This window comes from Chiloscyllium plagiosum, chromosome 27 (genome assembly GCF_004010195.1).
Source record: "Chiloscyllium plagiosum isolate BGI_BamShark_2017 chromosome 27, ASM401019v2, whole genome shotgun sequence".
Classification (NCBI taxonomy): Eukaryota; Metazoa; Chordata; class Chondrichthyes; order Orectolobiformes; family Hemiscylliidae; genus Chiloscyllium; species Chiloscyllium plagiosum.
Window position 1 is genome coordinate 41489204 of NC_057736.1, and position 25470 is coordinate 41514673.

Here is a 25470-nt window from a genome sequence, read left to right on the forward strand (position 1 = left end):
TCTGTGTGCCCCCCCCCCCCCACCCCGCCAACACCTTCATCTTCTCATCTTTTTACTGAGCCACCCCCACTATAGCCACGTGCTTTATATTTCATAAAGCCTGGAACAAAGACTTTGATTGGAAGGAATGTCTTTGTTCCTTCATCTTCATAGTAGCTTCCATTATCATATGGAGATTTGAAGTTTCTGTTTCTTGTTTGGATTTTCCAGTTACAAGATGATATTTATGCAAGTTGAGTATTTTTCTAATTTTCTAATTGACCTGTACAGAGGCATAACCTCGCACCTCTGCAGTGTCACTGAAGAGCGTCACAGTCTCACTCTGTCTGTCCTTTGCAATACCATGCTTATGTCATAATTTGACCAGCTTTGCTATGATCCCTTTGACAATACTGGTATGAAATGAGTTAGAATAATCCTGGATAGCTCTGAACCTTGAAGTTGATTTCTACATTGATTAATATGAGAAAGGTGTTGGCGTTGAACTTGTAAGTTGTCATTTTACTTGTAGAATCACTGATATTTGCTCAAAAGCCAGCTTTCCACTTCGGAGACATGAGCACAGGTCTCTCTTGATTTTGCATTTCGAGCATCTAGTGGAGCAGCACATAACCATAAGTGCTTACTGGCTCAGCCTTACTCTTCTGGTGCTTGCTGTTCAATGCCTGCTTGTTGATGTTTTCTCATGCAAGTTGATTAGAAGGGCCGAGGCCATGGGAATTTGTTTCTGATTGCTGAGATTACTATGGTCCTGTTTTCCCAAAAGTGTGTAGCCTTGAAGCAGAAAGCTGCTCAGGATCTCTGAAGCATGTGCAGACATCAGAGTTTAAAACTTCCAAACCAAGAATCTGATGTGCAAACATAGTAATGGATGGTCAGGCTGTAATGACAAAATTTCTTGAATGCCCATTTCTTCTCTGATCCTCAAGCATGTGTTCTTGGCTAAGGGACTAATATTCCACATCCCATGTCATGTTATGATGGTACTGATGGCTGCCATTCCTATTCTATTCCACTTTTGAGATTTTCAATATTAAGCTACCAGGAATCACTGTCATGCTGTTGTGTGAAATAAATGTGCATCTTATTGATAAGCTAAGTATATGTGATAGTAAATGATTTTTACAAATATGGATGCTAGAATTTCGATTGCCTTGAGGGGGAGGTGGTGGAACTTCTGCCGTCTGAGATAGTAAACCTTCCTATTTATAATTTTTAAAAATTCATTCACAGAATCAGTGTGACGCTAGCTAGGCCAGCATCCGATTGCCCAGCGGGCAGTTAACTGTCAACCATATTACTGTAGGTCTAGAGTCATTTGTAGGCCAGGCAAGGCCAGGTAATAGTGGCAGTTTCCTTCCCTAAAAGATACAAATGGATTTTTCTGACAACCAACAATGGATTCATTGTCATCATTAGACTCCTAATTCCAGATTTTTAAAAGAAGTGAATTCAAATCCTACCATCTGCTGTGGCAGGATTTGAACCTGGGTCGCCAGAACATTACCAGGTTGTCTGGATTAACAGTACAGCGATAATACCCTTAGGCCATTGGCTCCCCAAACAGTCTGTTCAGCTGACTGAGCTAACAAAGCCCTCTTAGTTTGTTGGCAGAATAACTCCACAGGCAGATTACTAGCCTTAGAATTTTTTTAAAAGAAGGAATTTGGAGATGTGTAGTTTTTTTTCTTCTGGATCATATGCCACCCTCAAAATGCCTAACCACAGTAATTGCATTGTCTTGTGATTAAATGTCCCAAGGTGCTTTGCAAGGGTGTGATCGAGCAAGGTGTTGCACCAAGTCACATAACTTGATATTAGTTCAAATGAAAGTGTGATCACATTCCTGATGAAGGGCTTTTGCCCGAGACGTCGATTTTCCTGCTCCTCGGATGCTGCCTGACCTGCTGTGCTTTTCCAGCACCACTCTGATCTAAACGTAAGGAGTGCATTCCAGACTTGGGGACTAGGCAACTGAAGGCACAGCCCTCATCGTAGTGTTGATATGGGAGACTGCAAAGATAGATAAGAACAAAGCTGTGGAGGGATTTGAAAGAGGTTGAGTATTTTAGTGTCAAAACTTCACATCTGGGCCACAATACAGATCAATGACAATAGGCATTGAGGTGGTCTTGGTTATGGACTGAACGTGATGCTGATTGAATGGTGTTGTGGTTCTGTTCGCCGAGTTGGGAATTTGTGTTGCAGGCGTTTCGTCCCCTGTCTAGGTGACATCCTCAGTGCTTGGGAGCCTCCTGTGAAGCGCTTCTGTGATCTTTCCTCCGGCATTTAGATGCGGATCGTTAGCTGTCTTCCTGTTTGTCCTACGTAGTGTTTTGTGCAGTCCTTGCGTGGGATTTTGTACACTACACTGGTCAAACAGAGAATAGCCAGGGAATTCCTAGAGGCATGGCACTCATCCACAGATTCAATCAATACGCTCATCGACCTGGACCCAATATACCAGCCACCGCAGCGGACAGCTGGAACTGACAACTGGAAGCGGCAGATACAAATCACTATAAATGCCGGAGGAAACAACACAGAAGCACTTCACAGGAGGCTCCCAAGCACTGAGGATGTCACCTAGACAGGAGACGAAACGTCTGCAACACAAATTCCCAGCTCGGCGAACTGAACCACAACAACGAGCACCCGAGCTACAAATCTTCTCTCAAACTTTGATTGAATGGTCTCCAGTGTATCTGGAAAAGAAGTTCCATTCTTGTGGAATCTTTACAGAAATGGAGGCAAATATTGTAGGAAAGAAGGTGGAGAAGAGTGTTGGTGCGATGACACAGGTTTGCTTGATTTTAGTTTGCTCAGGTATTGGGTCAGTCAGAATTGTTGGTGAAAATCATGTCTTGCATATTGTCACACAGCAAGCAAAGGACAATGCTTATTTCTGTAGGCGACCAAATTGAGGAGGACCTCCCTTAACCCTCCTGGTAGATAGAGTCTAAGGCCTTTGTGAGGTCAAAGAAGGTAATGTATCAAGATAGCTGCGGCAGTCTCTGCCGTTTTTGGATTTGTCACGCTTGGAAGGTCATGTCCACTGCCTATTGATAGTTGGAATCTGTTTTCTGATTCCAGCAGAAGCTGTTCAACCACTTGAAGGAACCGATTTAAGGAGGCAGGGTTATCCCTGCAATAGGTCTTATTTTCTTCCTTCAAATGGTCGCAAGTGCAGGGTGATGAACTCTTGGTGCTTACATGGTTCCTTCGCTGTTGCTGGATCAAAATCTTGAACCTCCCTTTTTAACAACGTTATGGGTGTACCTATACCTGACGCACTGAGGCAGTTCAAGGAAGTGGTTGATGCTCACCTTTTTCTGGGCAATTCGAGATTAGTTATAAATGCTGGGCTAGCCAGTGACATTCTCATCCTGTGTCCTTTTATTTATGTGCTGTAACTTACCTTTTGCTCTGAACATAAATTCCACATGCTGGGCCTTTGCGGTTGTGCTTTCAAAGCAATCATTTAACAATAGCTTACATTTTGTTTGTAAGTTTAGTTAAGTGAAGCTATTTGGCCCAATACTAGTTTATATGCTTTGCTAGTGCCTCCTGCCACTCTACTTCATCTTTCTTTAGCAACATATCCTTCTATTGACAAAAGGAGTATGAGGAGCGAATGTAGACTATAAGGCTTCTTGAATCTGCTTCATTGAGTAAGGTGATGACTGATCTTAATTTTGAGAAGTCCAAATCCCTAATATTTGAATGATGGACCATTCGCTACCTTCTGGGGCAGAGAATTCCAAATAATAGCCGCCTTTTGAGTGAAGAAGTTTCTTCCAGTTGAGGAATCCCACCCTAACCTGAGGCTGTGGCCCCATCTTGCAGATTTTTCAGTCAGGAGATTCGGTCTGGGAATTTGCCCTGTCCAGAATTTTGTTCTGTAAATGCATTGTTCCTATTTGCCTCACTGACATTAATTTCCTCATTTTGAAATTTGTTTCCATTTTATTGCCTTTTTTTGAGTTAGCATGAGTTCTTTTGTCTCCTTCTATAAAATAGCATCCATATTCTATTTCTGAGCATTTCTGTTTACTAGCCCGATGGATTAATTCCATGAAACTGATTTGAAAGCGTTAGATTCAGTGTAAGCTAGCCCCAGAAGAGGAATGGATCTGAAAGACCACCAAAAGTTTGGCAATCCTAGTTCCTTGATTTGGAGTGAAATGTCCATATTGAGCTCTCTATTGACTATGTTTTCCTGACCCAGAGGAGATTGGCATTCATTTTATACTGTCCTTCATGTGCTTTCAAACTTGTACTGCTTCCTACAATGTAGCTGAACTATTCTACTGGCTCATTGCCAAAGTGGTGGTCCTTCAGCTTGGTGGGGCAGCTGAACTACGAGTGGCTATTGATGACTCTTTGCCAACAGAAATGGGTAGTGCCAATTTTTATCTTGATTGGGTGCATCATACCTTGACCTTTTGAAATAGTGTCTGTAATGGAGGCTTGCACGGGTGGCTTGTCAACCCCCTGGCCCCGCATGAGATTTAGAAACATTCTTAAAGTGGATGTCCCACCTTATGACTGAGGTCCAGTCCTACTTTGTTCCTGCTCGCAATTGCTTTAATACGTTGAGTGGGTATCCGTTTTGAGCTTTTGAAGTGGTCTTGTTTGAAATGATTTTGCTACTTTACTTTCCTTTGCAAGTAGGTACTTGGATCTTCAAGTGTATCTGAACCACTGAAATTTAGTGTTTTTGCTGAGCATTTGATAACTTATCTTTGTGTATAATAATGAACCAGTGTAATGGAGTGATCTCACTATATCCTGTGGTCTAGTTATATTGTAGAACTGGTTGCTAAAGTGGTTTCCAGTACTGGCTCCTAACTTCACTGTTCGATCAGCTCTACTTCTCGTGATGGGCGAACATTACAACACCAGGTTCCAATTTAAAACCACTGTACGTATGTGTTGTTTGGAATTGTTTTTCTGAAAGAAGCTCGCCTGATGCCAGGGTGCAGTCAGTAGAGTTCAATGATATCTCGAGTCATAGAGATGTACGGCACAGAAACAGACCCTTTGGTCCAACTTGTCCATGCTGACCAGATATCCCAACCTAATCTAGTCCCACCGGCCAGCACCTGGCCCATATCCCTCCAAACCCTTCCTATTCATATACCCATCCAAATGCCTCTTAAATGTTGCAATTATACCAGCCTCCACCACTTCCTCTGGTAGCCTATTCCACACACACACCACCCACTGTGAATATTTGCCCCTTGGGTCTCTTTTATATCTTTCCCCCCTCACCCTAAACCTATGGCCTTTAGTTCTGGACTTCCTGATCCGAGGGAAAAGACCATGTCTATTTATCCTTTCCATGCCCCTCATGATTTTATAAACCTCTATAAGGTCATCCCTCAGCTGCCGACGCTCCAGGGAAAACAGCCCAACCTCTCCCAGTAGCTCAAATCCTCCAATCCTGGCGACATCCTTATAAATCGTTTCTGAACCCTTTCAAGTTTCAAACATCCTTCCGCTAGGAAGGAGACCAGAATTGCACGCAATATTCCAAAAGTAGCCTATAAAGGTTAAGAATGCTCCTGCCATTGTGTTTGCTGTTGACGGTCTATGAAGGCTGTTTTCAGTGGCCAGTTAGTGTTGCTGGTGCAGGTGATGGTTTGAACCATCTGTTTGACAGCTGTGCGCTGATCCTAGTAGTGGTAGCATCAACACTCTTGTTTACACTATCAGTTTGCTGCTGCTGCTAATGACGCTGGTGTTAACTGACTGACAAAATAAATACATTGGTGACGAACAAAGACAGAAATTGCTAGAAAAACTCTGCAGGCTTGGCAGCACCTGTGGAGAGAAAGCAGAGTTAACATTTTGGTCCAGTGACCTGGATCCAAAGCATTAATTCTGCCTTCTCTCCACAGATGCTGCTGGGCCTGTTGAGTTTTTCTAGCAATTTCTGTCTTTGTTTCAGATTTTCAGCATTTGCAATTCTTTTGTTTTATTACATTGGTGAGAACATCAGTCAGAACTGCAGCTTGCTTTTCTAAAATGAGAAGCAGTATCTTTGTCAAGCATTGTTCAAAGGTGACAGGCACGTTTGTTTAGTCTCAACAGATATGCCCAGCCAATACAGATCAAATACCTGGGCAAACAGACAATTCAAGATATGATTGTTTCTGCTGGTATAGTTGATCAGAACTTTGGCAGCGGCTAAGAGTGTGATAATTGGCTTCCTGCACATTTCAAGTGAAACCGAACACTGCATTCATAAAGGAAATATTAGATTTGGTTATGGTGCCTTAACGCATATATAAATGGTCAAGAATGGCTGCCTTTGAGAGCTCTGGACTGTGCATAGCAGTTCCAGTCTGTACTTCATGGATTGGTTGGGGTGAGTGCAAAGAAAATGAATAAAACCTGGTGTAAGTGATCTGATCTTTATAATGTTTTTTATGTTAATTGCTGCTGCTCACAATGTTGGAGATTGTGAAAGTGACCTTACGGAACAGACGAATTTAAGCTCCTGTCATAGCTGTGGTTACTTTATGATTGTAGGCTGTCGCATAATATGGCAGTTGTGGCGAGTGAAAAATTCTGGTCTGTTTCTAAGAAGCAGGCTAAAGATGTGACTATTGGCTCCTTTTTTGTGGAAAAAAAAGCTTTGTAATGGAATCAAAAAGACTGCTTTGTTCATTGTGTGTTCCTGCCGAGAAGGTTTATGTGATTTGCTACTTCTTTTCCCTGAAATTCTGGATATGTGCGATTTTATTTTACAGAAAGAATAATCACGGATTATAATCATGATTATGTGAACATTGATACTGGTCTTGTACTTAGCTGTAATAATCATGCAACCCTTTTTAAAAAAAAACTGTACTTAGAGTAAAATGCTAGCCTCCGTTGTAACAACCTTTTAAGCATTTCACATGTAAAATCATACACTGTTTAGAGAGAGTTATCTCCTTGCTGTCAGTAGAAGCCTGGTGTCTTTGCTAGTCCTCTATAAATACAGAGAGTGAGTGTGCGCAACTGGCTTTGTATTTACATTGCCAAAACTAGAAGCCAGCATCCAATGGCAAGACCTTAACACTTTGCTTTGCCTTTGAGACCCGGACTCGTTCTGATCAGAGCATGTGTCCAACAAAGGAAAACTTGCCTGCACTTGTGGTGTAGAAGTGCCAATAGTCTCTACCTTGACCTATGTTGCAATCCTTTTTTATTTGAATCAAAATTGCTAAATTTAGTACTGGCAATATCATCACATTAATAATTAGTTGATAAAATATGTAATTTGGCCTCCCAAATGTGAATTTTAAAGATCTGTGAAGGATAACATCTTGACACTCTTTCTTGGAAATATTTAGATGGGGCTGACTGTGGTAAGGTTATTTGGTGGTTTTGGGAGTTCTCCTTTGGGAATCTGTGGTAATTAGTCACTATTTAAACTTTTGCTTCCAAATGCTTTTTGTTTAGTCCTATTCAGTTGGTATCTGGAATCTCCACCTCTGTAGCACACTCTTTGTTCCTTATGTAAAGCAGTCCAAGCAACATTTAGGTTTATTTAGTTACAGTTGAGGGAAATAAATAAATCCCATCTTGAGGTTTGCTTGTACTTGTGTCTTACATTTCTAATTGCCTTTAACATTACTGTCATCACTGACAGATCTGAAATTATCAATACCTCACTTTGATTTTAAACAGCTAGATCCCCAGTCGCAACTAAAGTTTGGAAGAAGCTATGTGCTGCTGGGTATTGCTTACCGTTTACGTGCACATGTTCACAACCACCTGATGAAGGAGCAGTGCTCCAAAAGCTAGTGCTTCCAAATAAACCTGTTGGGCTATAACCTGGTGTTGTGATTTTCAACTACATGCGGAAAGTATGAACAGTTTCATGCTTATCTGTAGGTTTACTGGGAATCCAGTTACTTTAAGATCAGCAAAGTCTAATACAATGAACAATTGTACAATATTCACGCTTCCACACAAAATATTATTGTGCAAAGATTCCTAATACTTTAGTGTATTGAGTACTGTATAAATGAAGCTTTCATATGTAAATATTTATTTGCTTTCATGAAGTTTTGGATTTTATTGTGCTGAATATGTTGTAGATAAAGATCAACGTATGCTTGCTTAGTACATTTTTTTTGCAACCTTTGGAAGAATGAAAATGTTTTCCAGCTGAGCAACACTTTTGAAGTGCAGTTACTGTTATGATGTAGAAAATGCAACAGCTAATTTCTGACCAGCCAAGGCCCCATGGTGAAATAAATAATTTGTTTGTTGGTGGCTAGCGAGGGCTAAAGACCAGAGAGAACTCTGGGGAGCGCAGCCTTTTTCTTCAGAATGAAATTGTGGGATTGAAAATCCTTTTGCGTCTTTTTTCTGAAAAGGTGTGAAGTCTGACATCTCTGTGGAATGCTGTCTTTGGTCACTGGTTGGTACAAGAATTAATAAGTGTTAACTTTGGAAGAGAAAAAGAAACAGGAATAGACAGAAGTGAATTACTGAAAAGAAATTTATTTTCCTTACCACAGAGTTTGTTTCAAATTATAATCACATTTCTTTTCGGTTCACTGTTCAATTTCAAAATCATTAGTGCATGTCCTCCAATCTGGATTACTGCTAATAGTTTCCATTCACCTCGTTTAAACCCTTTGAATTTCTGTTTAATTTTCGTATTTATGTTGGTACTTATATATCATCACAGCCTTTGTTACATTTATTATTTGCTAATTGTTGAGATGATTTTCCATTTTGAGTATTTTTCTTAATTTAATTACTATTAATTTATAAATTTTATGTTCAGTAAGCCAGATTATCCGTGTCCTGATCCACTCCAAAGGCAGGTAGGATTTCAACCTCTACTTTCTCGTCAAGAGCTCAGGACACTAACACTGTCACGAGAGCTGGCTAAAATTGTTTTTAATCTGCTTAAGCGAGCTGTGCCACAACTCCAGGATCCGGGATCTTTTGACCCAGTGTGATTATTTTATGTGATTTATCCAGTGAGGCAGAACACAAAATCATGTGCTGGAAATCAAGCTCTGCGTTTCCTAGATTTATCTCAAAAGTTCAAGATTTTTTAGAAGAACGTATAATTTTCCAATATACTGGAATCTCAGACTTCAATGAACAGAAAGCACATATTTATCAAGCTGACTGATTCTTCTATATAAGTAGATTAGAGCTGCAGGTAAGTAATTATGGACTTTCGATCTATCAGCTCTACTGGTTAAAACTTTATCACCTCCCCCTTTATATTCTATATACAGACAGGAGGAAAAAACAAGGGTTATGTGGGCAGAGGGAAGGCAGTTCAGTGGCCCCTGTTAACAGGATTTGTTGAGATTATATTTGTGCTGATCGGAACATTATTGATCTTCCTTCTCCAGATGATGTGAGTCGTTTAGAGGTACACAGATTTGACTGGTTCACACTTATAAAAGGTTTTAACTTATTCTTAAAACTCTCAGCTTATAGCAACTGTTGAAGGAAAAATAAACTGGCGTTCTTCAGGATTTGGTGTTTTTTTTATGGCAGAGAATAACAAAGCTCCTGAGTTTTCAGAGACTAATGGCTTCTCAGTAACTTGTTCACAGTCTGGGACTATTCATCTCCCTGGGAGCCCATTCATACAGATGTTGGCAGGCAGAATGCCTTTGTCATTGGTCTGTGGACTAGTGACCAGTTGTCAATCAGCAACTTGTTGCTGGTTGAATCTCCATTTTAACACCGTCCTTAGTTCTGGCTCAGCTGCAAACCCTTTACTACTGCTTGAACAGGTGGCTTTATAAACAGTACTTAAGTGTCACCTGCAAAAGTAATGCAGTATTCCTACAACAAGCCTTGTCTTTTAAAAACAGTTCTTTTTTTCCCATTTCAGTTCACAGTCAAATATATAGAAAGACACGGTCTTTAAATTTGGGCTCATGCTGAGTCAAGCTTGGTTTAAAGGGCCTCATGTACCAGATTTTCAACTGGGTTTGAAGATGTAGAGCACAGGTTTGACTTAAATGCAGCTGTATGCTTTGTGACCCTTGATTTTGGCTGTAGTAATTTGCAACTGCTTATCTTGTGAAAGTGTGAATACTTTCTTGGGAAATAAATGGTGACAGCACCCAACCAGACTACCAATTATTTTAAATCTTTTGATGACTCTGTGGTTAAGTATGATAGCGCAATCATTCTTATGAGGATAATGGGCTGATCCAGACAACAAATAGACAATAATGCACTCATCAACTCATTTTAAACTTCTTCTGAGTTGTGAAGAGTTCTGGCAAGGTTGCACTTTCAGCCCTAAGTAGTAGGCTGGGCCTTACAGTCACATGTTTGTAACAAAGCAACTTGTTCCTTAACCATGTGGCACTGCAGTCATGTGTCTATTCAGCCTCATTGTTTTCCTGCAGGATGCTTTTGGTCCCTTCTAATGACACCCCGCAAATTACTAGTTTTCATTAAAATCAGACTGACAGGAGCCATGGATCGTGCAGTTCCTTCCATCCAGGTAGGCTTGAACAGTATAAGATGTTTGGGGTTTCAAAGTCAGAGGTTCAAGTGCAATAAAAGCTGTGTACACATGCACGTGTTCTCTCTCTCTCTCGTTCGTTTTCTCTCTCCCTCTCTCCCTCTCTCTCTCTCTCCCTCTCTCCCTCTCTCTCTCACTCTCCCTCTCTCCCTCTCTCTCTCTCTCTCTCTCTCTCTCTCTCTCTCGTGCTCTCTCTCTCGTGCTCTCTCTCTCGTGCTCTCTCTCTCTCTCTCGTGCCCTCTCTCTCTCTCTCTCTCTCTCGTGCCCTCTCTCTCTCTCTCTCTCTCTCGTGCCCTCTCTCTCTCTCTCTCTCTCTCGTGCCCTCTCTCTCTCTCTCTCTCTCTCGTGCCCTCTCTCTCTCTCTCTCTCTCTCGTGCCCTCTCTCTCTCTCTCTCTCTCTCGTGCCCTCTCTCTCTCTCTCTCTCTCTCGTGCCCTCTCTCTCTCTCTCTCTCTCTCGTGCCCTCTCTCTCTCTCTCTCTCTCTCGTGCCCTCTCTCTCTCTCTCTCTCTCTCGTGCCCTCTCTCTCTCTCTCTCTCTCTCGTGCCCTCTCTCTCTCTCTCTCTCTCTCGTGCCCTCTCTCTCTCTCTCTCTCTCTCGTGCCCTCTCTCTCTCTCTCTCTCTCTCGTGCCCTCTCTCTCTCTCTCTCTCTCTCGTGCCCTCTCTCTCTCTCTCTCTCTCTCGTGCCCTCTCTCTCTCTCTCTCTCTCTCGTGCCCTCTCTCTCTCTCTCTCTCTCTCGTGCCCTCTCTCTCTCTCTCTCTCTCTCGTGCCCTCTCTCTCTCTCTCTCTCTCTCGTGCCCTCTCTCTCTCTCTCTCTCTCTCGTGCCCTCTCTCTCTCTCGTGCTCGTGCCCTCTCTCTCTCTCGTGCCCTCTCTCTCTCTCTCGTGCCCTCTCCCTCAGTGTTTGGGTGATCCCCTCAATTCACACTGCTTATTGCACTGAGCTGGAAAATCACTGGTCCTACTGTCTGTTTGAGTTGTACCAGTTATTGATCAGTACAGCTTTGAATATGCTACTGTTGTGCTTAATGCATATCATGAGGGATATTGTGAGGAATTGAATTTTGTCCTATTCCTTCATGTTGGATTGCTATAGATGCTTTGTCTGGAATTACACATCATCTAATTTGGACAATTGGTAAGTATCCACACTCGTGAAGCTGACCATAAATTCAGTTGCGAAATAGATTGGCTTTATTATTTAGTCCTCAGAACCCAGTGTGCCTGTTACCATGCTTATACAAACTGGTTAAGGCTTAAAAACCTGGATGTTCCTTTTCAGTAAGTGTTGTTGTTTAGAGTGTTGACACGCAGAATTGGGTGTAGTAGAAACTTATGTTCTGACCTGCTTGCTGTCATGTCTGTAAGATAGTTATTTTTCCCCTTCCATGTTGTTAGAAGTTGCTCTGGATTGAAGTTGAATGCTGTGGAACTGTATCGTCCTAATTTGTTCGGGAAAAAAGTTGATCTTATCTCTGAAAGAAATACTGAATTAAGAAAGAAGTACTAGCTACTGTTGCCTAGGAATGACTTCACGGGATTGAAAATTGTTGCTTTGAGTGTTAACCACAGGAATTTAGTCCTGTGAAAGGATTAAGTAGCTCCATTTACAGTATTTGAAGGAAATGTATAGGAGTTATTGAAACATCCACGCTGCCTTTTAGGAAGTGAAATCTGACATGTACCAGCATAATTTGATAGTGAATCCGAGAGAACTGATCTGCTTTTATGCTTTGAATCTGTATTATTCAAACAGATTTTAAAGCTGATTGAACAGAACTATAAGAAAAGTCTTTGGCTGCAGTTTTCATGTTTAACCGAGAGTTTGCAGTTCCAGATTCCAGGGGAACATTGGTGAATTTAATGCTTGAGACTGGAACTTTGCTTTTGGGTCTCTATCAGTGTGACATACATCATAGACTTCATCATATCCAAGGAACTGTGAAAACAAAAAAAAATTAGAAAATTATGGATTTTGAAATGACAGGAAATACTTGAGATATAAAATCCATCAGTCAGCATCTTTAAAAATACTTCAGTATTTTGAATGTAATATTTGGTCTCTCCTGGGACATACCAGGAATTGGAAGTTTTTGAATTGCTTGAGAAACCAAAATTGCTCTCCTTAAAGCAGAAAATGTTCAGGGAGATTTTGAGCTGTTAAAAAGTGTAGAATATATAAGTAGAGTAGGTGGGAAAAACTGTTTCCATTACCAGGAGGAAGGAGTGGTAGCAAAATATACAGATGGAAGGTAATGAGCGAAAGAACCAGAGATAATGTGCAGAAATGTTTGATTTTACATTGTACCTGGCAGATGATGATAATGCACTGTGTCTGAAAGAATGGTAGCAGCTGATTCAATGACTTTAAAAAAGGAAAGTTAGATGTATTCAAGAGAATTTTGTAGTGCTATGGGAAATGAGCCATGAAATGAACCTAATTGGGTATCTCTTTCAAAAGCCATCCCTGGCACATTAGGTGACCTCCTGTGCAGTCTGAATTGATTTTTATAACTTGTCTTATTTGGCCATATTTTGGCAGATCACTGCCAATACATTTCTGACATAATTTGAATAATTATGCTTTGAATAATTTTTGCCTTAGGTTATTTTTAAACCTTTTATCTCAATAATCCTGTAGCTAGTTGATTTGAACATTTTATTTTTGCTGTTCCAATTTTTTTTTCGAGGCAGCTGAATAGAGCTCCAGTTCTCATGTTATTTTGTAATTGTCTGTTAACATGTGGGGTATATGGATAACTCTGATTCCATGCTTCCTATCTGTAGGTTAGTACCTGTTTTTTGTGGCGCAAGCTACTAATATTGCATAAAACCATAAGATGTCGGAGAAGTAAGCTCTTCAGTCCATTGAGTCTGCTTTGCCATTCGGTGAGGTCATGGCTGATCTGATCATCCTCTGCTCCACTTTCTTGCCTTAGCCTGATGACCCTCGATTCCCTTGCTGAATAAAAATCTATTTCAGCCTTGAATATACTTAATGACCCAACCATGACAGTTCCCTGTGGTACAGAATCCACAAATTTACCATCCTTTTGAGAAAAGATATTTCTCCTCATCTGTTTCAAATCATCATTAACCTTTTATTCTGAGTTTATTCCCTTTAGTCTTGGACTTTCCTGACAATTGGAATCCTTACCACTCCTCATAAAATAGTGCATAATGTTGTTGAGTCTATGCTTGGAAAGAGATCATTTTGCTTTTTGTGTCTTTGCTGGGTTTTTCTAAGAGTTGATATATTTGGTTTCTCTTCATTTATTTTTGTCTGTTTTCCTCTGAAGATCTTTTTAGAGGGATACCTGGGGGTTGCAGTGAGAGAGGGACTCACTGAAATCTTTTTCCCTCCCCCCACCTTGTTTCCTCATTTCCCCTCCCCCCCCCCCCCCCCCTTGTCTCAGTCAAATCCATCGAATTCAGCACCGCCTTCCTAACCTGCAATCTTCTTCCTGACCCCTCCGCCCCACCCCACCCCAGTCTGACCTATCACCTCACCTTGACCTCTTTCCACCTATCACATTTCCGACGCCCCTCCCCCAAGTCCCTCCTCCCTACCTTTTATCTTAGCCTGCTGGACAAACTTTCCTCATTCCTGAAGAAGGGCTTATGCCCGAAACGTCGATTCTCCTGTTCCTTGGATGCTGCCTGACCTGCTGCGCTGTTCCAGCAATACATTTTCAGCTCTGTAGATCTTTTGCCAATGATATTGAATCTATGATCTCTGGTTCTTGAACCACTTTTATATGAAGCTATTTTTTTCTACCCGCTCTGCTAAACCTCAATGAAGCATGAGAATTTAGAGTCATATCCTTTAAACAGAAGCAGCTGTAAATGATCGATGTTTTAAACTGCCAGAGAAGCTATACTTGTATTAATTAAGTGATTTAATGTTATAAAAATATAGCAAGTTGCAATGGATTGAGATATCATATGAAGCCTGTTTTCAGCTTACACAAGAGGTACCGGTGCCCTGCTAGCTTTTAAACTGCATATAGCTGTATTGATAGTGTCAGTGTGGTGCAGCCTCTCTGGATTTCATTATGCTGCTCTGCCAGGTTGAAACTGCAGTTGGTTCTGATATAATGCAATAGTCCCGTTCTCGTGCAATCTCGCAATATAGGGAAATCACGCAATAGCTGCACTATTTAAACTAATAGAGCCGGAATCGTGTTTTAGCCAATCCAGGTAAGGAAAGTTTGTGTTCACTCTAAATTCTTCAATCTCGTTAAAGCTAATTCAAGTTGAAGAAACACGTGCTGTTGCAGAACCAACTGTTTAAACTATATATTGAAGTGTGGAGCAGTTATAGGTTGTAAATTCTACTTCTCCAGCATTGTCCTTATAAGTGTGGAATCTTGCAATCGGATGAATGTATCTTAACCGGTACTATAATCTTGCTTGTCCGTTATTTTCATCTTCATTAGTCTTCCTATCATTAATGCATGAATAACATTTATTCACTCTCATCTTTTCTGTAGCATCATTCACTTTCTAGTCCTTGGACTACAGCTTTTCTGTACCTCTCTCTTCAGTTTCCTTGCTGCATCTTCTACACTAAACTTGGCTTCTCAACATCTCTTCTGTTCTTTAATTCCTCAAAATTTGGCTTACCTTCTTGCTAGTTTTGTTGACTTGATTAGGCCCCTATTATTCACAATTTTTTGTTCTAACGAAGGCTGGAGGTACTCAGCGATTTGAGTAGCGTCTGTGCAGACAGAAGGAGCAGGTCTGTGGCCTTTTATTAGAAAAATGCAGCTGTTTGTAGAAGGACGAGGCAGACACTCCTCTTGCATGAAGAAGGGTGTGTTAATGCATCATGTATTTTGAAACTAAATTGTGTGATTATGTGGGAACCAGCAGTTCATTTTTGAGAAGCTTTCTGTTATTTCTTGGAAAATTTACATGAGACTCATCACCATTGCTCTTGTGAAATAAATGACCAACTGGTGCCTCAACCACCTTCTAACTTAGTTACCCAATACATGTGAATGGAGAAATCATTGTGTAATTTATAATTTAGAATGTGTAAGCTTGAATTGAAACCTTGAATGCTGAAGAATAAGATCAATACCCAAAGGCACTTGTAGGTCTGAAGGGGAGGAAAAAAAGCATTATTTTGATAGATAAAATTCAATGTCTGTCTACTCTAGCCAGTTTTCATGGGCATTGTCTTTTTGAATTTCTTTCTGTGTGTTGTAGTGTAGTTATAGGTATAGAGGCCCTGTTCGTTCAGCAGCAGAGTAGATAGCATGACTATGATGGCTTTAATCCATGTTATATGACACAGTATTTGTTGCTGCACAGATTGCAAGCACAAAAGTTATACATAATAATGTCATTTTGGAGACATAATCTTGACACATCTGCAAGGGTGACTTACTGTAACATGTACGATACTTTGGGGGCTTGTCAGGGTAGGTCTTTAGAAAAGTTGTTTCTTCCTTCGAGAAAGTCTGGGACCATAGGGGAGGACCTCAGACTTTGAGGGTCATTCTCTTAAGTCTCTCTCTCTTCCCCTCTCTCTCTCTTCTTCTCTCTCTTTCTTTCTTTCTCTCTCTCTTTCTTTCTTTCTCTCCCTCTCCCTCTCCCTCTCCCTCTCCCGAAAGTAGTGAGTTTGAAATTCTTTACTGCAGCGGATTAGGGAGACAAGGGTGTTGAGTATACTCGAGACTGAAATAGACAGATTTTTCATCAGTAAGTGCATCCAAGATTATGAGAGAAAGACAGGAAAGTGTAGCTGAAGATTATCAGATCAGCAGTGATCTCATTGATTGTTGGAGCAGACTTGATTGGCTGAGAGGCCCACTTCTGCCCTGATGTCTTATGGTCTACGATTTTGGGCAAAGAGTATACTGATGTTATGAGAAGCATACGATAGATGCATTTTTAATGTAACGTTTGAGTCAAAATTAGGTTTAGTGGTGCATACTAAGATGTTACGTTAAACTTTAAAAAATTTAAGAGCAATGTTGCATCTATAAATGTACTGGTTGAAAAATTTTATGATCACAAGTTTCTCACTCCTCTTCCCTCCCCTCACTCACTTTCTTTGAAGAGAAAATGAATACTCTGAAGTGTTGTTTGAGTTGAAAAAAGTGGTTTTCTAGAAACTGGGACAAGCCTAGTGTTTGCGATAGTGTTTGTGCTGTTGCAGAGAAGAGATTTGAAGTAACTCCACAGAGACTGGTATCCAGTCACAAAGTCGCCATTCATTTACACGGGGAGACTCCATAACATGAATCCAGTTCCCTCTCATCCAACTCTGAGTGAACGGAACCTGTTCATGTCTGTCAGCTAGGGCTCCTTAATTGGAAACATTTATCTGGTCCAATCAGGCAACTCATTCTGTGATCACCTGACTGACCTCAGTATAATCACTACATCCCTGATGCCGTTTCAACCTCCCTAGGTCCGGGGAGATCTGATTTAACCTGCTACAAAGTATTTTCCCCATTAGCAATTCTGCTAGAACTATCCCTGAAGAGAATTTAACCATTTGGCTGAGGCTTGGCTTTGTTTTGGGGTTTTGCTTTTGCCTGACCTCGAGTCCATCTGCTCAGCATATGTCCTGAGTGAGGCTATGCAATTGTTTTCACTCAAGTGGTGTTCCCCAAGCTCAGTCTGAATGGCGACAGTGCTCATTTCCATCAGAATACCCTGCAAATCATGCTCCACTTGCTGCATTTTCCAATGGTAAAGCCAGTTCTAGTGACTGTTTGAAGTCCTGTTGGGCTTCGGTTAATAGATGCTTTTGCATGGTTAAACCATTAACCCCACATACCTGATGATCTCTCAGTATCTTACTAAGGGTTAAACCAAAGTCACATGTCTCTGTAAGTTGTGTTAACCTAGTCAAATCTCTCGAGCTGTCAGGTAAAACCAATAGCATCCCAGAATTAGAGGCAGCTTGGGTAATTAAATTCCTTAACTAAATCCATCAACTCTTGAAAGATTTTAATGTGTGGTGTCTCAGGGAATGTTTGGTTCCTAATAACTGAAAAAGCTGCGGGTCCACAAGCTGTAAGGAGAATTGGTCATTGCTTTTCATCTGCCCCAAAATAATTTGCTCAGGAGAAAATAACACATTCTTTCCACATACCTGTGCCCAGTCCTTGGCAGGATTGAAGGGGTCATGCTTCCCAAATAACAACATGATGCCACAAATGCTTAACAAAACTCAGTCACTATTGCGAATGAATTTCTTCAGGAGTGTGCTTTTTTTCTCATTGCCACTGAAGTAACTCCACAGACGCTGGTATCCCATCACCAAGTCACCCTTTATTTATCCAGGAGGATCTTTGCCATCTCCAGGTGAACAAGATGTTTGACATTCCTGTTCTTATCTGTCAGCCGGGGCTCTTTGATTGGGGCTGTTAATCTGGTCCAATCTGGCAACTCATATTCTGAGATCCACTTGGCTGACCTAGTTACAATCACTGCAGATTCTTTTAAATATCCATTTTCTTTTTGAGATTTTAATGTTCATTGAAATGCTCATCACAATTTATTCAGAATGTGTTAAATAGTTTGTGTTAAATCCTTTTAAGGAGAAGCATACTGTTTTGCAGTTAGTGGTTGAGAACTTGGGCAAATTGAAGTTGTTTAAGTGCTCAAAAGACTCCTACTGCCTCTCCAAGCTTCATAGTTGATGCAGTGACAACAGAAGCAGAGTACACAGACTCCACTGAGAGTGAGATTTCAGGCTTGTTAAAAGTCAGTTTCTCTCAATCAGTCATATCCTGTTTTCACACAAATTTGTGGTGTATTGTACCTTTTTCAATCAGTGAAAACCTAGCTCTCTGTAAACACGACAGCAGCAAATTTCCACTTTAACTAAAATAGACTTGATCTTTGTTTAATAAGTATCTTCAAGTTTTTTGTTTACTTGAATCATAACGTCGATAATCAACTTTGAAATACTGAAGTTGGAAAATTAATCACGTGATCACCCTAAACTGAATGAACAATCCAAAATCATTGTGCTGCTGTCAGCACTTTAGGTTTCGACTTAAGGAGGGTGAACGTAATTGCAAGTGCTCCGTTCTGGGAGGGTGCAATATCACTTTCCATGTGTCAAGTAAAAATTCTCTTCAGCTCAGTACAAGAGAAAAGGCAATAGAGTGGTTCCTTGTCAGGATATTAGTAGTTCGTAATTTGGAAAGAACACTGATAGACAAAAATAATCAAAGGCAGCAAGCGTTTAGCAGATGAAGGCAAAAGGATGCTAAACACAATTTTACTGGGAAGCTACTCCATGTTTCTTTAAAGAATAAAATGACATTTTATTGACATTTTAATTTTACTGTTTAATTTGCTATGACATAATTCATGACAAAAGGGATATATATAATCAAATATCCACAATTTCATGGAAATGCTCATCCATTATGATACTGAGTAGATTCTGTATGATTACTCACTCTTCCTTTTCATGACTGATTTGCTGGTTGCAGCACATCAACTACCACTGCTTCTCTCACAGCGTCAGTGCCTCTGCTTCTCTGAGCTGCCAAACCCAATTTAGATCCTTATAGGGATTAATTTGTGTATATGAAATAGATCATTTGCATCTTGTTAAACAGGTTTGTTTGGGTCATTTTAAAATAATTCTGTCGAATCAACCTAGGCATAGCAAATGGTTCAAAATGTTTCCTTCTCTTTAGAGTGGAGACTGCAGGATGAAGAGGAGAGCAGCAGACAGAGGAGCTGGTGAATCCTCAGCACGCTCAAAGGCTCTTTGTACAGGAATCTCTGGAAGTAACAGCAAAAGAGCTGGGCCATTCATCTTGGGTGAGTTTATCCAATTTCAGTTCTTTGAATATTGGTGTTGGGCAATCAATTTGCTTTCTTACCATATCCCTTCTGCTCTTGAACTTATTTCGTGTTCAGTTCCAGAGGCACCCTTTACCCCTTATTTGCTGCTCTTCATGAGCAGGCTGGGATGGTGAGTGTTGACAGATGATTTCTGCTATAGTGCATATTCCTGTTATGTCCAGTTTTCAGTCTTTGACTGTGATCAGCTGGACCATAGGTTATTGCCCTTCCTTCAGTCACCTCGGAAACTGAGGCCAGTAGTCATGCTTGTGTAAGATCAGCTCAGTTAAAGGGTAGCCACGCCTGGGACAGTTGGTTTCTGTGGCTGGGAGACCAATTGCTTTTCTGAATGGAACCATCAAAGCAGCTCCATAACAAAATAGTCTGTGCGCAGACTCGAGTATAAAAAATACTGACCAGAGATTCTGCTCGAATGTAATCAACTGTGTTTTAATATCCTACCAAACTCCAATGTCCAGACTTGAGCCGTAGTGGTTTGGAGGATGCGGTGGTAGCTGTACTTTCGGCCAGCAGAGATTTTTTTGTTGAAGGTGAAGCTGATCCAATCCTCGGTAGTGTAGTGGTTAGTGTCCCTGCCTGTCACGCGGGGAGTCTGTGGTATTTTGAGTGGGCGGCACAGTGGTTCGCATTGCTGCCTCACAGCGCCAGAGACCCAGGTTCAATTCCCGCCTTAGGCGACTGACTGTTTGCACATTCTCCCCGTGTCTGCGTGGGTTTCCTCCAGGTGCTCCGGTTTCCTCCCACAGTCCAAAAATGTGCAGGTTAAGTGAATTGGCCATGCTAAATTGCCCATAGTGTTAGTAGAAGGGGTAAATGTAGGAGAATGGGTTTGGGTGGGTTGCGCTTCGGTGGGTCAGTGTGGATTTGTTGGGACGAAGGGTCTGTTTCCATGCTGTAAGTAATCTAATCTAAAAAAAAAGCTGATTGTTCTTTCCAAAACACAGGTTTGGTAAATTACCACAAGGGTGGCTAACTGAATACAAATCATTTTGAGCATGTGAAGAAGCTGGAGGATAATCTGTGCTGGAGTTTGCTAGGCCAGGAATTCCTGAGTTTGATCTCTAGGTGAATTAGCAGATTTGAAATACTGTAGAGTGGGCAGCTTGTTTTTATTTTAGTGTCAGGAGAGATACCATGAGCTGAATGGTTTATTTCTGTGACATAGCTTTTTTGTGTCCTATCGCAGTTTTATTGTCGAAGACCTGTGAGAACTCCAACCTGATGGTGTAAGCAGAGGGGGGGAGAAAGATCGCCTGGGATTTCTGTCTCCATTGGTTGTCTGCTGGAAATTTTGATTGAGGACAGGGTTAAGACATCACATGAGGTTGAGCAACGTGCCAACATGGAGGCACAGACAGAATTGATTGCAGGACCAGGCCATGTAAATCCAGATTTGACTTGAACAGTGGAGGAGAGAAGGAAATTTATTCTGATTAAAGAGCTACTTGAGCTCTTGTCAATTTTATTTTTATGTTTCAAGGCATGTTTGAAACAAATAACAAAGTTGCTTTGCTGTGTCCTGAAACGGATTAGAAAATTAACTTTATCCTTCAGCAGGACTTGTCAGCTGTATGTTGTTTTTATGGTTTTCAGTGACTCAAAAACGATTAGTCACTTGCTGAACTGTTCTCAGTGGCACTTATTACACAAAATGACCTTGATTTTTGAAATGAGTAAGAAGTCCTACACATTGGGGAAGTCTTTTATGTAATTGAGAGTTAGTCATAGGCCTTCCACTAAATTGAAAGGAATCTCTAGGGTGTGTGCTTTGCTTTTAAAGCAGTTTTATTTCTCTTGGTTAGGTCCTCGTTTGGGAAATTCGCCTGTACAGAGCATTGTTCAGTGTTTGGCGAGAAAAGATGGAACAGATGACTTCTATCAATTAAAAGTAAGTGAAGAAAGCCGACTAACACTGTACTTAAAATAAAAACCTGTTTCATGGAAGAACAAATATACTTTGATACGTTCAATTACAGATTTTTTTTGTAACCAATATGTTTATAGATTTTATGACACATCCAGAGCAGGTGGGACCCTAACCTGGACCTCCTGGCTCGGAGATAGCAACACTGCCACTATACCACAAGAGTCCGAGTTCAATTATAAACCTTTCCATCACACATCAAAAATATTCCAAAGAACTATTGTTCCTAAGGTGACAGCATAATATAGTTGCAAAGCATATTTTACAGTAAAAGTATGTTATCATGTTAGTGTGATACATTAACCCAGTGAAGGTTGAGCTCCAAAGCCATTCTGATCTCCTCACTTGCAGCTGCGCTGCTTTGAGGATCCTTACCTAGGAAGGTGCTGACATGAGGCCAAATTTCAGTCACTGATATTTGTGTATCTCCAAGTGCCAGCAAGTCTGCACTGTTTATTTGTAACTACATTTTACTGTTGTATCTAGTTACTACAGTACATTTTTTAAGCCCCCAGGGAAAGCAAAACCATGTCTGCATTAAAAGGCTTGATTGAGTTGAACTTTGGTGCTTTCTTGCTGACGCATTTGTTGTCCAGGTTCTCTCAGGATGAATGGCTGTCAAGACTAGACACCAGAATACTATTTACTTCAAATTAAATAAATGCAGAATCCCTTAAGGAAATGTATAAAAGTGGTACGCACATGTTACAAAGCATAACATGTTTAATTTCCTTTTTTTTTCCTTCCCGCTGCTGGAAAACTGTGATTAGAATTAGATTGTGATCTGTCCAATATCTATCTTTTGCATATAATATACACCTGCTCAGACATCTCATCTGATGGCCTGCTTTGTTTTCTTGGAACAAAACAGTTAATGGAATGTAACTGTAAAATTATCAAGTATGGTGACCGAATACAGATGGACAAATCTCTGAAGAGCATATTTCTTGGTGGAGTAGGATTCTGCATGTTATTTATAAAGGGGCTAAAAATAAAAGTAGGATAGATCTTCTTGAACTGCAGAGTGGTCAAAACGGTGCACTATTATCTTAATGGTGAGACGCTGACAAGCTAAGGCTATCAGTACAAAGGATCAAATGTTTTAAGAGAACAGGATTATTTCACTGAATCTGTAAGCAGCCATAAATTGAGCTTGGTGGAAGTGTAAGAACAGAGAACAACAATTTTTTTTCCTTATAAAGATGTTACTAGTTGTTTACATGAGAAAATATTGGAGGGCCGGTGGGAAGAGTGGGAAATTGGATTAGAATAAGTAGTTTAAATGTGGAAATAGCAGACGTACAGTGATTCCAGTAGCTATGACCTGTATTGAATTTGTCATCCTATTATTTAGGGTTCATATTTGCTGAAAAATACTTGTATCTTTCCAGGAAAAGTTGCTTCCATGAGATCAAAGAAGAATATTTTTACTTCTATGTTATGACTTCAATATGTTTTATAAACCTTGTGACAATCAGTTGTTAAAATGAAGAAAAATACTCTTCATGGTAAATAAACGTTTGAATTCTGACTATTTTTCCTCCCTTTAGATTCTCACACTTGAAGATAGAGGTGAGAGAATGGAAACTCAGGAAGAAAGACAAGGAAAGATGCTTTTGCATACAGAATACTCGCTTCTGTCCTTGCTTCCCAATCAAGATGGAGTGGTGCATCACCATGGCCTCTTTCAGGTAACTGTAAGAAAGCACAGAATGTATGCATTTTTACTAATCCCATTAATAACATTTTTCTTGTACACTCAATGGTTATAGCACAGGTGCCATTTGACCTGTTGGTTCTCATATAGAGCAAGTTATGGAGTGTTACTCTCCTGCTTTCTCCTGGAGCCCAGTACATTCATCCTTATCAAGCAATAAACCAATTTTCTCTTGAATTTGCAAAATTCTAGGCATTCTGGAGAAAAAGTTTCCAAGCACTCAAGGAATGCTTGTATACTTAAAGTCTACAAGTGACTCAAAAGATGGACTGATTCTCAATGTTTACTCTTTTATAGGATAGGGCTGTTGTCGAAGAGTTTGAATCCAGCAAGCTTATGCGGAGGATGAAGAAAAGGATCTGTTTAGTTCTTGACTGCCTCTGTGCCCATGACTTTAGTGATAAAACTGCAGATCTCATCAATCTACAACATTATGTCATCAAAGAGAAGAGGCTCAGTGAGCGTGAAACAATCGCAATATTCTATGATGTGGTACGGGTAGTGGAAGCTTTACATAAGGTAAAAAGATTTTGTGTTTAATTAATTTTTTACTTCTGATCAGGATGTTAATGTTGCAGCAGATGCTGTTTTCCTAACCCCTATTGTCTGCATTGAGTTTGTTTTTTTTTGTTTGGAGCCAATGCATATATCTGCAAAGACTGGGGAGGCAGTAATCCAGTTGATTGAGAAGAACCACTGCAAACTCCTGTGACTTTAAAGGAAAAATAATATTAACATCACAGGGTCTCGAATACCTGTGATTAAAGGACAGAACAGCAACAAAATGGCCACTTAGTCGCTAGAACCATTGAAGAACATTGTTAGATTGCTGCAGTTATGTACCTTGACCTTGATTCATTTCTCATAGTCATAACTAATAATGTGTAAATTTCCATTTAGTTCATTGCTGTACTAGACAGGTTCACCCTGTCTAGTTTCTGTTTATATTCTGAACTTCCTTGATGTGCTTCCCCGTATGACCATATCATTCCATTGACTTAGTCGTTTAAGTAAACACCTATTAGTTTAACTTAATCTAATTTGTCTAGTTTTAAATATGCAGTAAGCATCTCAGTGGGGACTAAGTATCTACCTTGTAACTAAGACCAGCTATATTTCCGAGGGAATATAGTATTTAATCTACTTTTTCCTTACTTCTCCATTTTGTTTTTACCTCACTTTTTTGTCAATTAAGGAACAATTGTGGCACAAACCTGAACCATTTCAAAAGTGATTCAAGCAGTGCTATTGCATGCTGTGTACTTAACTGTTGATTATCTGTTGCTTTTTTTCTGTGAACATTGTGGGGTAGGAATTCATTTGGTTAGATGTAGCATGTGACAAAAAGGTTTCTGAAAATATCCTCATTTAGAAATCAGACATATTCTGGCAGTCAGAAAATGATACTTCATATGCGACAGGGCAGACATTGGACAGATCATTAGTCAGTTGTTGTTATCATAACAAAGCAGCGCTGAATTGATGCTCCAAACTCTACTGGACCATTCTGACATCAGATCAAAAATGATGACATTCCATCCTTGTAATTCATAATGTCATTTGTGATTTTGCTACTGAGAAACCTGATCTTTAAAATTTTGTGGCTGTGTGGTTTGATGTAAACCAAGCTTCTGACTGCATGAACCTTTTATAAATTAATTTATGTTCAGCTTCAAGCAGGTTGCATTGCTGAAGGCTGATCGATTACAGAAAAAATCTTTGTTTTCCTTTCTTCTTCAGAAGAACATTGTGCACAGGGACCTGAAGCTGGGGAACATGGTGCTAAATAAAAGGTAATTTGAAATTGATTACGTATCGGTTGTTGAATCAATATAGTGTTAATACTTGGTTCATCAAGTTGAGTGATATTGGTGCAAGGAGAATGTAACACTTGCTGTGGCTACTGTGTTAAGCATTTCCAGATACGATTTGGCACTGCTAATTCTAAACTCTTCTATTTCACTTGGTATAATTTGACTCAAAGCTTTGAAAGGTCAGTCTGTTGCATCACTGATGTTTTGCTTCTCTCCCATTAGTCACTCCTGGCCTTTCTGTGTATGATTGCCAGTTGCAAGCAAGTGTGCATTATGGTCCCAATACCCACACAGATTGGGCTACAGTTACTTAAAAATGATTTCTCACCTGGCAGGTAATGAGCGGTGGATAAGGAGAAATTTTCAAACTGTTCTCCTAAACACTGTTTTAACCCAACTCAAAAGGTAAGCGCTAGTGTCCAACACAATGCATAGCCATATCTCATTGCTTCTTTATTTAGTAATTCAGTAAAGCAATCAGTTGAAACTGGTTTGACTTGAGTCAGCCAGGAGGCACCAATAAGTCACTACTTGACAGTGTCGTGAATCTTTGTATTCTAGATGTAAATATGAAACTTGAAAGCACTAATTCATGTGAAGCAGTTCAGGCATTGCAGAGAAAAACATGAGAGCTGGAAATCTGTAATAAAA

General features: G+C 40.3%; 1 protein-coding gene across 2 annotated transcripts in view; it reads left to right on the forward strand.

The window, feature by feature from the left end:
• Nucleotides 1-25470, forward strand: part of stk40 (serine/threonine kinase 40) — a 78604-nt gene that overhangs the window by 6110 nt on the left and 47024 nt on the right. For both annotated transcript variants that reach the window (XM_043717907.1, XM_043717909.1), the window contains exons 2-6: nucleotides 19193-19319; nucleotides 21167-21252; nucleotides 22839-22979; nucleotides 23303-23524; nucleotides 24746-24798. In XM_043717907.1, coding sequence (XP_043573842.1) covers nucleotides 19193-19319; nucleotides 21167-21252; nucleotides 22839-22979; nucleotides 23303-23524; nucleotides 24746-24798 — 629 coding nt within the window. The remainder of the gene's footprint in view (nucleotides 1-19192; nucleotides 19320-21166; nucleotides 21253-22838; nucleotides 22980-23302; nucleotides 23525-24745; nucleotides 24799-25470) is intronic.